The sequence below is a fragment of the Protomyctophum bolini genome, assembly GCF_963924005.1.
Source record: "Protomyctophum bolini genome assembly, chromosome: 3".
In the NCBI taxonomy this organism is placed as follows: Eukaryota; Metazoa; Chordata; class Actinopteri; order Myctophiformes; family Myctophidae; genus Protomyctophum; species Protomyctophum bolini.
Window position 1 is genome coordinate 34,023,389 of NC_137864.1, and position 13,370 is coordinate 34,036,758.

Genomic DNA, 13,370 nt, shown 5'->3' on the forward strand with positions numbered 1-13,370 from the left:
TCAACCTCCCCTAGGTTTTCCCCCAGCAGCACTCAGCGCCCCACACAACACCGTGCCTTCTCTTCCCCCCCACCCAGTGTTCCCCAACCCCCCCCCCCCTGCCTTCTCCCTCTTCACAGCCACGCCAGCACCCATCCCGCCATCAGCCATCGCCCTCAACGCCCCCATGGTCCCATCACACCTCCGGTCGCAGATCCTTCAAGGTATGGACATTGACCTCTCATCACTCATACGCCCCTCTGCTAGCACAGCCCAACACCGGTCAGTAGACCTCGGAGGAGTCTCCATCACACTCCGCGACCTCACCCCATCCACTTCCTCCGTCCTCACACCCACTGAATTTGTCCTCGCCTTCTCCATTTTCCGGGACATCATATGCACCTCCTTCCCTTCCCGCCGCCAAGAACTAGACGACCACCTTTACATCTGCATGGACCTCTGCACACGCTTCGGGGGGAGCCTTTTCTATGAATATCACCGCCAATTCTCCGCCAGGGCCGCCTCCAGATTACAACAATTCAATAACACAACTTACTGGGGCTCCCTCGAGCTGGAGCTCTACTGCAGGATATTCGCCGGAAAAACCTCAGAATCGTGCAGTCTTTGCAGTTGCCCCACCCATCCCACCACCCAATGCACCTTCCGAGCTCCAGTACCCCGCCCCCACACCGCGCATCAATCCAGCTACACTCCCCCCCCCCTCCTGAGCGTCACCACCTCCAGCAAGGTTTTCCCCGCCGCCTCCAAAGGGAAAGACAGGCGTGGCCGCCCGCTTGTCTTTGTCGGCAGCAAAATGCTTTGCAATAATTACAATGACGGAGGCTGCGAGCTGTCATCATGCCGCATGCTCCACATCTGCACTTTCTGCGGCGGCTCCCACTCCCGCCCCAACTGCACCGACAAGCAAGCATCACGCCCATCCCACAGTTGACTGTCCAAGCATCTCAGCACCCCCATCATCATCCCGGAACTAGCCCAAGAACTCACCAACCACCCCAACCCCACCTTCATCCGCTTCTTCCTAGACGGCCTCAACTACGGTTTCTCCCCCGGACTCATCACCCTACCCTCCTCCAACCACACCTGCGACAACCTCCTGTCCGCCACCACCGATCCGGAGACCGTCCTTTCCCTCCTCCAGAAGGAGGTCAAGAATGGATTCATGATCGGCCCCTTCCCCTCCCCCCCCCTTCCCCACATTCCGCATCAGCCCCATCGGGGTAGCTACCCGCAAGTACTCCGGCAAGAAACGCCTCATCATCGACCTTTCATCCCCCCACGGCACCCACATCCCCAGCATCAACAGTCTCATCCCCAGCGACGAATTTGCCCTCCAATACGCCACAGTCCAACACGCCATAAACCTTATCCGTCTCGCCGGCCGCAACGCCTGGCTGTCCAAAGCTGACATCACTGCCGCCTTCAAGGTTCTGCCACTTCACCCAGATTCCTGGCATCTGTTTGGCGTCCGCTGGGACAATTCATTCTACTTTGCCGTCCGTTTGACCTTCGGTTGCAAGAGCAGTCCAAAACTTTTTGACAACCTCTCTGAACTCCTCTGCTGGATACTCACCAACAATTACAAACTCCCCTACCTGGTCCACCTCCTCGACGACTTCCTCACAGTCGACCCCCCATCAGCACCACCAGCAAGAAGCCTCACCACCCTCAAGTCCGTCTTCCACCGCCTTGGAATCCCCCTCGCAGCAGAGAAAACTGAAGGCCCCCTCACCACCATAGAATTCCTCGGCATCACTCTCAACTCCGTCACCTTCCAAGCCTCACTCCCCCCAGACAAGCTCAACCGCATCCTACTCCTCATCTCCGAACACCTCGCCGCCCCGCAGTGCACCAAGCAGCAGCTTCTCTCACTCCTCGGCCACTTCAACTATGCCATCCGCATCATCCCCCAAGGCCGCTCTTTCATCTCCCACCTCCTCCTACTGGCATCTTCAGTCCCCTCGCTCCACCACCAAGTCCATTTCTCCCCGGAGTGCCTCTCCGAGCTGAAAATGTGGCACCAGCTCCTGACCCACTGGAATGGCATTTCTTTCTTTTACCAAGACTTTGTGACATCACCAGAAGACCTACAGTTATTCACCGACGCAGCACCTTCCATCGGCTACGGAGGATACTTCGGTGGTCGGTGGTTCGCCGCCGAGTGGCCCCAGGCGTTGCTGGCCCAGTCAGCTAGCGACGTCCACTCGTCCGCACTGTACGAACTGTACCCCATCGTCGTGGCGGCTTCCCTCTGGGGGTCAGAGTGGGCCAGCAGGTCAATCCTGATCCACTCAGATAACCTCACCACCGTGCACATCATCAACAAAGGCAGATCCTCATCACTCCCCATCATGGCCCTCCTCCGCAGACTCACCTGGATAACAGTCACAAAAAACTTCATCCTCCGCGCAGCACACATCCCCGGCCATAAAAATTCAATAGCTGACTCCCTTTCCCGTTTTTCTTTTCAGAAATTCAGGAGGTTGGCGCCAGAAGCCGACCCAACACCAACCCCGGTTCCACCCTTTTCGGAGATGACCTTCCCCTGAACCATCCATTCCACCACCTCCTCACACAATCCCGGCACATGGTCCTGCAAGGTATCGCCCCATCCACCCTCTCCTCCTACTGGACAGCCTGGAAGAACTTCCGGTCCTTCCACACCCTCTTCCACGTCCACTTCCCATCATCGGACCTCATCACCCTCTCCTCCTACATCAGCCACCTCCATTCCTCAGCCACCAGGTCAGCAACCATCCGAGTCTACTTGTGCGGCATCAACTTCTTCATCAAACTCGTCACCGGTTCCCCCCATCCATCCATCCAACATCCCCAGATCACCCTGCTACTCAAAGGCTTCCAAAGGATCGAGCCAAAACTTCCCCCCCAACGCCAACCCCTCACAGCCGAAATCCTAACCAGCTGCATCCACGTCCTCCGCACCGGCTACTCAGACCCCCACACCGACGCCACGCTCGAGGCCATGTTTCTCTTAGCCTTTTTTGGGTTCCTGAGAAGCTCAGAGTTCACCTCCTCCAACTCCAGGTTCGACCCGGCTCTCCACCCCAGGCTGGTCGACCTAACCACCCACAGCACTTCCTCCCTCATCTTTACCATCAAGCACAGCAAAACGGACCAGTTCGGCAAAACCACTCCCATCTTCCTCTACAAACTCAATACCTTCCTCAGCCCCTATGAGCCCCTACTTAACTACACTCTTTCCCGACGCGCACAGCACGCAACGCCTTCAGATCCCCTCTTCGTGACAAACAGAGGATCAATCGCCACCAGAAACTGGTTCCACTCCCACCTCCGCTCAGTCCTCACCAAAGCGGGATTCTCCCCAGAGCACTTCTCCGGCCACTCCTTCAGAATCGGAGCAGCATCCACCGCATCAAGCAAGGGGGTGCCGGACCACGTCATCCAAATCCTCGGCCGGTGGTCATCCCTAGCCTACCACGGCTACATCCGCACCAACGCCCAGGACCTGCACAACGCCCAGCGATCCATGGTCTCGTAATCTAAGCGGTAAGATACTTTTGGGGTTTCTACTATACCACTCAGGCCTACGCCTCGACCCCTAAGCCAAAGTATCTGGGTCCGCCCCCCTCGAACCTCTGGTCACACCATGTATTCATGCCCTGGCCGTCTACCCCACGCGTCCCATGCCTCGCATGCGACCCGTTCTAGGCGACCACGCAGGCTTCACAATGTATTCTAAGCCATGGCCGTTTATGATGCGCATTCCATGCCGCGCATGCGGCGCATCCATAAATGACCATGCTGCTCCACAATGTATTCCACGCCCTGGCCGTCTACCCCACGCGTCCCATGCCTCGCATGCGACCCGTTCTAGGCGACCACGCAGGCTTCACAATGTATCCTAAGCCTTGGCCGTTTATGATGCGCTTCCATGCTGCGCATGCGGCGCATCTATAGACGACCATGCTGCTTCACTATGTATTCCAGGACATGGCCGTTTATGCTGCGCGTCCCATGCTTCGCATGGGAGCACTCATAGACGACCATGCTGGCCCACCATGTATGTAATGCCATGAACGTTTATGCCGCGCGTCCCATGCTGCGCATGCTACGCTCCCATAGACAACCATACCCTGCATTTATACTTCGTGCTTGGCATTTGTGACAGCAAATGACCATACTCCACCCTTCTCAATAAACCATCTTAAAGGGTTCCCATGTCTGATGTTTGGTCTTTCCTAGTGAAATGGAGTTGGAACAACTAAACTTCGGGAGGTTTGGCCAAGCATGAGACAACCCACCTGCCTGCCATCTCCTCCCTTGCCAACCAAAACTCCACCCTTGCCAACCATGCCAACCACTCACCCACCTACAACTAACCTGGCCACTTCTGCGCCGCCCATCACCGTGGGTACTTAAACTCAAGTGCAAAAAATGCCACTGTGCCAGTTTCTTGTAACCCACCCTCCCTCCCTTTCTCCTTACTGCAGGTTCCAGAGGGGGTTTCTACTATACCACTCAGGCCTACGCCTCGACCCCTAAGCCAAAGTATCTGGGTCCGCCCCCCTCGAACCTCTGGTCACACCATGTATTCATGCCCTGGCCGTCTACCCCACGCGTCCCATGCCTCGCATGCGACCCGTTCTAGGCGACCACGCAGGCTTCACAATGTATTCTAAGCCATGGCCGTTTATGATGCGCATTCCATGCCGCGCATGCGGCGCATCCATAAATGACCATGCTGCTCCACAATGTATTCCACGCCCTGGCCGTCTACCCCACGCGTCCCATGCCTCGCATGCGACCCGTTCTAGGCGACCACGCAGGCTTCACAATGTATCCTAAGCCTTGGCCGTTTATGATGCGCTTCCATGCTGCGCATGCGGCGCATCTATAGACGACCATGCTGCTTCACTATGTATTCCAGGACATGGCCGTTTATGCTGCGCGTCCCATGCTTCGCATGGGAGCACTCATAGACGACCATGCTGGCCCACCATGTATGTAATGCCATGAACGTTTATGCCGCGCGTCCCATGCTGCGCATGCTACGCTCCCATAGACAACCATACCCTGCATTTATACTTCGTGCTTGGCATTTGTGACAGCAAATGACCATACTCCACCCTTCTCAATAAACCATCTTAAAGGGTTCCCATGTCTGATGTTTGGTCTTTCCTAGTGAACTGAACATTGTTGTCTGTTCTGTTCTCAGCCGGGCCAGGTGGTGTGGTGGTGGAGGTGACCAGTATATTATGGGTGGAGGAGGAGGAGGTTGAGGTTGGAGGAGGAGGAGGTTGGAGGAAACCACAGAGATGGGAGGCTGCTTCCGTCTGGGTCTGCCACTGAAAGGATGTTAGGATGTTAATCCCAGGCCAGCATGGACAGTGGTGTGGCTGGTAGGATGTTAATTCCAGGTCAGTTTGGACAGTGGTATGGCTGGTAGGATGTTAATCTCAGGCCAGCATGGACAGTGGTGTGGCTGGTAGGATGTTAATTCCAGGTCAGTTTGGACAGTGGTATGGCTGGTAGGATGTTAATCCCAGGCCAGCATGGACAGTGGTGTGGCTGGTAGGATGTTAATTCCAGGTCAGTTTGGACAGTGGTGTGGCTGGTAGGATGTTAATCCCAGGCCAGGAAGGAAGTGGCCCAGAAAATGTGTCTGTGCGGGCCGGCTATACTTTTATGATTTTTATCGTCGTCACCTGAGATGAATGAATTGTTTTGTTTCTCAGATCTAAATCTGCAATCCGTGTTTCTGGTGAACCCGTTGACACGAATGAGCTGGTGTGAGAATGAGTGTGTGTGTGTGTGTGTGTGTGCGCGCGGGCGGGCGCGTTTGTGAGAGAGAGAGAGATTAGACAGATGCCTCAGTTCACCTCCAGAATCAAAGTAGATCTGCTTTTAATGAAACCACTAAATCCAATCCCTCCTCTGACTCTCTCTCTCTCTTTTCAGCATCTCTCTCAGTTTCTGTTCTCTGTGTTCTCTCTTTGGCCTGACGTGTGTGTGTGTGTGTGTGTGTGTTTCAGTTGTAGATGCCAGTAGTGTGCAGGGATAGATGTTGTTTGGCCAACATCCAGCTCCATCAGGGAGGTCCCTCTGGCCTCCCACACACTACTGTGTGTGTGTGTGTGTGTGTGTGTGTGTGTGTGTGTGTGTGTGTTTGTGTGTGTGTGCGCGTGTGCGTGCACGTGTGCCCGGGTGTGTGTCTTTGACCCGAACAAAGCCACTAATTTGTCTACAATGATCACAGTGTGAATCTCGTTAGTGTGTGCTAGGCTAGGGCGACGTGTACAGCTTGGTCTCACCATACCCTTTCCCTGACCCCTAAACCTTAACTCTCACCACTAAGTGCTTAACCGTAACCAAACGCAACGCTAACGTTTACCTCCTAACCCTAAACCTAAACCCAAACACTTGAAATAGCACTTGAAAAGTGTAACTCCACTGAGCTAACAATTAGGCAAGCTTACACTGGCAGAAAAGCACGTCCGCTTGGCGGAGGAATGATAGGTGGAATCCTCACATTTAGCAGGTTCCATCCTTTTGGTTTCATTCAGGTATTAGTATGTTATATTACAGCTGTGTCGTCAGTAGACAGCTCTACTCTCTCTGACTGATGTCATGTCAGCTAGCTATAGCCAACATGGCACAAGGAGGTTGCCCTTTTGTTTTGTCATTTCCCTTTAAGCGGTTGGGATAGGAAAACAAAGCAAAGGGAAGTCCGACTCTCGGTCTGTGCGAGCCGCAACAAATTCATCCCTGCAATGGCAAAGTGAAGGTCAAATTTGTTGTCTTTTTTTTTGGTTGAAAGGGGTAACCCTTGTTGCCCCTTTGTTTCCCAGAGGGAAGAGAATGGATGTAACGCCTGTCAATATGCGCACACATGACCTAAAACAGGACCCATCCATACCCATTTCTCCTCTGGTCACGTGTTAGTGCCAATCGAGAGGGGTGGGTTGCCAGATTCAAGGTAATGTTACCTACGACCTTTCCCGAGGTCGCCAGCTTGTTGCCGCGGGTGCTAGTGAGCGCCCGGCCGCGCTTTATGTCCTGGCACGACTCAAACACAAAGACACGCTCTCTGCAGGGTGCCAACCTGTCTGAGAGAGAGAGAGAGAGCACCAGGGACAGGGTAGACCAGGAAACACAGACAGACAGACAGACAGACAGGCAGATACATAAAGCTCTCTGTGTATAGACCCGTTTTGCGTGATGCCACAAATAAGGTGAGCCTAGCCTCAAGAACGAGCAAGTTTACAAAGGAGAGTGAGGAAAAGATGATGGATTCCTGTGCTTGCTTTATCTGTGGAAGCCAGATGGCCATGGGCAGGTTAAGTTCATCGAGCTTTTTAGTTTTTATTACAATTTTTTTCCTCCAGTAAGTGACACCATCCACCTTTTTGTGTTTGGATAAAGGATGCTTGAGTTTTGATGACAAGCTGCAAGGGATCTAGAGAGCTGGAAACACAACACACACGCAGACACGCACGTACGCACGCACGCACGCACGCACGCGCGTAACACACACGAGAATGTGTTTACCTGAGAAGAAGTGTGCCTTAAATCCCTTCTTGGACACGGTGTTGTCAGATTTGAACTCGATCCTCATGTTGTTGAACTGAGAGGTTATGACCTCAGGGACCTCACTGCCACAGTATTTGCCATGCAGCTTGGAGTCCGAAGACAGGCCGCTACGCACCTCCATGTAGTCGTACTTACACACCTAGACACGCACGCACGCACGCACGCACACACACACACACACACACACACACACACACACACACACACACACACACACACACACAGCGTATGTTTTGAATTGTTTAAATGGGAGCGCCGCATTTGTGGAAACACCAGCAGTGTGGCGTGGCGAGGCACAGGGCCTTTATTTTGCGCTGGTGCACTCAACGTTTGTTGTTTATATCTGCTGCTTGAAACTTGAGTACAAATATTTTCAACTTGAGCACTTGGAAGCGTTTTTGTGGCGAGTGCTTTGTCGTTTTCAGCCAGGAAAAAAAAAGGCTTCGTGGACACGGCGCCTAAGGCTGCAACATATTTGTCTCTGGTTTTCCAGGCCGGATCTATTTCATTTTCATTGCATAAATGAAGTTGTGTTCAACGAGCCGTACCGACCGCTCCCGGGCAGAGCACGGTGGTCGACTACACCCCCACCCTGAGTCTCGCCCTCCTCAGGCTCCTCACCAATAAACCTACATCTCACTAAACTTCAGCAGTTGGTGTGGTCTCTTACTAGTGAATAGATTATTGTAACAGATATTGAACGCGAATGAATAATGAATAATAGATATTTGTTCGAGGTGAGTGTACAAGTTATTGATTCTGCCAAATTTGTATTCTACATAGAGACACAGAGACACACACACACACACACACACACACACACACCTCATTTCCCTCCAGTTCGAAGGCCTCAAACTGCATGGATATGCGGTACTGCATGGGAGCCACGACTTGCCACACGCAGTTCTTATTGGGGGGATACTCCTTTGGCCAGCCTGGAGTACTGATGGTCCCATTTAGCTTAGACAGTAGCCCTCCACACGCGGCTGGAACACAACACACGCACGCACGCACGCACGCACGCACGCACGCACACACACACACACACACACACACACACGCACGCACACACACACACACACACACACACACACACACACACACACACACACACACACACACACACACACACACACACACACACACACACACACACACACACACACACACACAGTGGTGCACAAGTTAATTACTGTTTGGAAAGGAATAATCACATCCACATACTTTTAAAACAGATTATCTCTTTGTTGCTCTAAATTGTTATCTCTTTGTTGCTTCGGGGCGGCCTGCGGCTCAGGAGGTAGAGCAGGTCGTCCAATGATCCATGGGTCGGCGGTTCGAATCCCGGCTCTTCCAGTCCACATGTCGAAGTTTCCTTGGGCAAGACACTGAACCCTACATTGCCTCCAATGAGTCGGTCGGTGTAAGCTTGCCACCATTGGTGTGTGAATGTGGGAAGTGAGGACGCTGGTGTCGACTGTTCGCCGCTTCACCTCCCAATGTACAGTATGAATGAATGAACCATTGTACGCACTTTGAGTAAGCACGTAGTGCATAGAAAAGCGCCATAAAAATGCAATTCATTATAAATGACTCTCTCTCTCTCTCTCTCTCTCTCTCATCGTGGGAATAGCAGGCCAGTCTCTCGTTCCCTGTTAGTGAGACCGACAGCATATAGGCGAGAGAGAGACAGACAGACAGACAAACAGACAGACAGACAGACAGACAGAATGATTTCTTTACCTGTCTCTCACCCTCCTATCTTTCCATCTCTCCTCATTCCGTTCCTCTCTTCCTGTGATGTTGTTGTTAGTCAGTGTTTTGGGGGCTCATTACAGTGTGTTAACAATGTGTTTGTGTTGCTTTCTGTGGGAAGCAGGTTATTTTTTTTCCTGTTGATGCCAAAAGCTTTGATGACTTTTTTTTTGGACGAGTTAGACTCATATCCTAAATACGTACGCACACACGCACACACGCACACATGCTCTCACTATGCTTCCGGTAGTTTGTAATTACTCCACATTCCACGCATACTCTATTGTGCACAGAAGTGTGTACACGCACGCACACACACATACACATTTACTGTACCTTCACAGCTCTTCTTATCCGGGGCCAGTTCATAGCCAGGGTCACAGGCACACTTAAAGCTGCCCAGCGTGTTCACACACCTCTGTTCACAGCCTCCATTGTCTGGCTTGGAACACTCATCTTCCTCTATTAAACACACATGAGAACACACATGTTGAACACACACACACCAGAGCGTACCAATACCATCACACAGCATTATTTATATTTGTTGGTGTTAATTCACTCAATAAAAGATATTATGTAAAAGAAAAAGGAATGTAGTTTTCATTGTGATACCAATAAATAGGAACTTATATAATATGTATAATATTTGTGTTTCACGGATCCAAGCAATAAACACAATTAATATAGAAGCCCTATATAGATTTGAGCCATTTGAAAATACAAGCTCACAAATGCATTGCGAACTTGCGGTGCGATGCAATGTGAGCTTGTAGATCTGCTATTTTCAAAAGATTTGTATACAGTAGGCCTACATTACATACATATGAAAACTTGTGAAACATGAGGAGCAGTAAATTCAGCATGAGTAGCCAAGCTTCTACTACAGTACATTTTGAATTCCTTCTACTTCCTTGTATTTCTACAGACTTAAGTAAAAATGCGAGTGCTTTTTCCATCGCTGGTGGTAGCCACGCTGACTAATACAATGTGTTTTAACTGTGACGGCCCCCTGGGATTTTAAGTCTACTATGTGGTTCTGTCACTTCTGTGTGTGTGTGGCTGTGCCTTTAACAAGTCCATTGCAGCGCTGGATTGGAGGGCGGAGCCAGAGATGATGAGTGGAAGGGGAGACACCTGGCCATTGTCTTCCCAAACACTATTTAAGAGACCTGCTCTCACAGCACTTCAGGTCTGCATTTCTCCACAGGCTGCAGGGGTGGCCGCAGGAGAGAAACTTTGTTCATTTGTTTGTTTTGGTTATAAGTTTTGGGCAGCATGTTTAATTTAATTGCTTGAAATACTTATCTCTTCACAAGTATGAAATAAAATACTTATTTTTTGGATTGTCCTCCGGTGTGGTTTCCCCTTCTTCGTTATGGCCCCAGAACCAGCCATAACATGACCCATTCAGGACGGGAACCACTTTTGGTGTTTTAAGCATTATGTTACAGTATACTTAAGTTTAGCTATTGAAAAATAGCAGATCTTGTGGCATAATTCTTTGAATATACTGGTATATTCTTTCAGAGTGAAAGTCAAATCTTTGCTTCTGGGGTCCCTGGAACAACATATTTTCAGATGGGTGGAACAACATATTTTCATATGGGGGTCCCTGGAGCAACATATTTTCAGATGGGGGTCCCTGGAACAACATATTTTCAGATGGGGGTCCCTGGAACAACATATTTTCATATGGGGGTCCCTGGAACAACATATTTTCAGATGGGGGTCGGCGGCCAATTTCGTATAATTTCTGAGGTCCTTGTCATGGAATAGTTTGAGAACCACTGACAATCTGACATAGAAACATGGGTTTTTCAGAAAACTGTCATGATTTAGAAGTAATTTAGTAGAATCTGGTCTCAGGTCGTGTTTTAACTTTTAACAGACCTTTAAAGAAGTTGGCAGCGAAGCCAGCCTTGTTGACGGTGCCGTCGGACACAAACTTTAGCCACAGCGTGTTGGAGGTGGAGCGCACGTCCTCTGGTTTGTCATAACCACAGAATCGACCAATCAGAGGGCTTGTCTCCAGAGGGCCATTCCGAACCTCAAGGTAGTCGTACGCACAGCTGTCGTGTCTCTCGATCTGCACGCACGCACACACACACACACACACACACACACACACACACACACACACACACACACACACACACACACACACACACACATTTATAAATTTTCTAGAATCAGCTATACAAGCATGAAATGGGATCCAGAGATTCCTAACCACATTGTGACTGGGCTAGTAAGAGAACAGAGACACAAACCCACAGACAAGTAAAAGAGATCGAGAGAGAGACGGACAGTCGGGACAGAGACGAGGGACATCTGTGTGTGTGTGTGTGTGTGTGTGTGTGTGTGTGTGGGGGGGGGGGGGTCACCTCAAAAGCCTGGAAGCTGAGTCCGACATTGTAGCCGTCCGCCACACTGACCCGCCAAACACACTCCTTAGATGGCCTGTAGTCGTCTGGGTAGTTAGGGGACTGAATCTGACCCGAGTCCTTGTTAATGTCACCTCCACAGATGGCTGGGGACGGAGAATAGAGAGACAAGGGGGGGAGCAGAAGATATAGAGGAAAATCAAAGAAAAAATAGGTTTCAATTTCATTTTAAATTCATTTTATGCATGTGTGCATGCACGTGTGAGCGAGTGAGTGTGTCTGTGTGTGCATCGTGCTTGCGCCAAGACTGCTTGCATAGCGGTCAAGTATAGTTTGGGTGTTTTCTCAGAGAGAACATTGTTATTCGTTTTTCTTTTCATTTTTTTCTAAATCTTTATCCTACGATTTTACTAACACTTTTTTCTTTTACCCTGTGTAAATTTTTCTAAGCTAGGAAGAGCAACGGACTGACCTCATGCTCCCTTCTATGCATGAGGAGTCCAAGCCGCAGAAGCATGAGTTAAGTCCGTTGCTCTCCCCAGGTTGGCGGAGGGTGTGTAGAGCCCAGGATCACAGTAGATGATTGACACAGGGGTGAAAAATGGGTTACAAAATCGTGGGATAAAAAATATATAAAAAGGAGTCCAAGCCGCTTCTTATCACCTGACAGGAGGTTCCCCGGTTGGACGTAGCGCGTGGAAGAAACACGTTATTCCAACCAGTTCCTTTACCTTCCATCAGGCGCCACCAGTATCAGTACCAGGGTATGGGCACTGATGACACGGAGGAGAGAACACGCCCCCCAGCGGCCACAGCATCCCCAGCATGCCCACCCTTGTTATTCTTTTGTAAAGTGTGTTTTCAGCGTGGCGGTACCTTCATAAACAGCAGCAAAGCCCTTCCCCACCCAGTTACTGCTGCTGCGAAACTCTATCCACATCCTGCTGTCAGTGGACACTAGAACCTCTGGAACCTTGTCACCACAGAACCGACCTGGAACATGCACGCCACACACACACACACACACACACACACACACACACACACACACACACACACACACACACACACACCACACACACACACACGTTTGTATTACTGGGAAATTAACATTTTAAGACAGTATTGAAAATGGCTGAAGATTTCAGTATTGCAGATAAATAGCAAGCTAAGAACCAAAGGTTCTTTTCCGGTGCGTAAATAAATCAGGCAAAACTCTAAACATATCCAAATCAACATTATCAATGTCCATTATGTATTGGCCATTTGAGCCATGGACCACCATTTGATGAGATTAAGGGCTCCATTTTCGTTCTAAATACACTCTTTGGGGATTTAGTACGGGAAGGGGTCTTCCCCCACTAAAATTGGTACTTTGGTTACCTGTCTAAATCCCTAAAACACCACCGTTACCCGTTACATTATATGCATAGGTGTGGTTTGGGCGTTACAATAATTAAACCAATCACCGTGCCACATGCCATTGAGATCCCTTATCCGTTGCCCATTATGCCCAGTGCTATATTGCTTCATAGCCTTACGGTCTAGCCCAGTGATACTCAACCTCAGGCCCGCGTGCCACATCAGGCCCGCGGGACCATTATGACTGGCCCACCAATGAAAATCTAAAAAAAAGAAGAAAAAAAAATCTGGAAA

General features: G+C 50.4%; 1 protein-coding gene across 1 annotated transcript in view; it reads right to left on the bottom strand.

The window, feature by feature from the left end:
- tll1 (tolloid-like 1) overlaps window positions 1-13,370 on the bottom strand; it is a gene marked incomplete at its 3' end in the record, with an annotated part of 67,919 nt that overhangs the window by 17,980 nt on the left and 36,569 nt on the right. The window contains exons 11-16 of the mRNA XM_080759878.1: window positions 12,591-12,707; window positions 11,715-11,860; window positions 11,221-11,416; window positions 9,664-9,789; window positions 8,398-8,558; window positions 7,531-7,711 (exon numbers count right to left, since the gene is read on the bottom strand). Of these exons, the coding sequence (XP_080616004.1) occupies window positions 7,531-7,711; window positions 8,398-8,558; window positions 9,664-9,789; window positions 11,221-11,416; window positions 11,715-11,860; window positions 12,591-12,707 (927 nt within the window). The remainder of the gene's footprint in view (window positions 1-7,530; window positions 7,712-8,397; window positions 8,559-9,663; window positions 9,790-11,220; window positions 11,417-11,714; window positions 11,861-12,590; window positions 12,708-13,370) is intronic.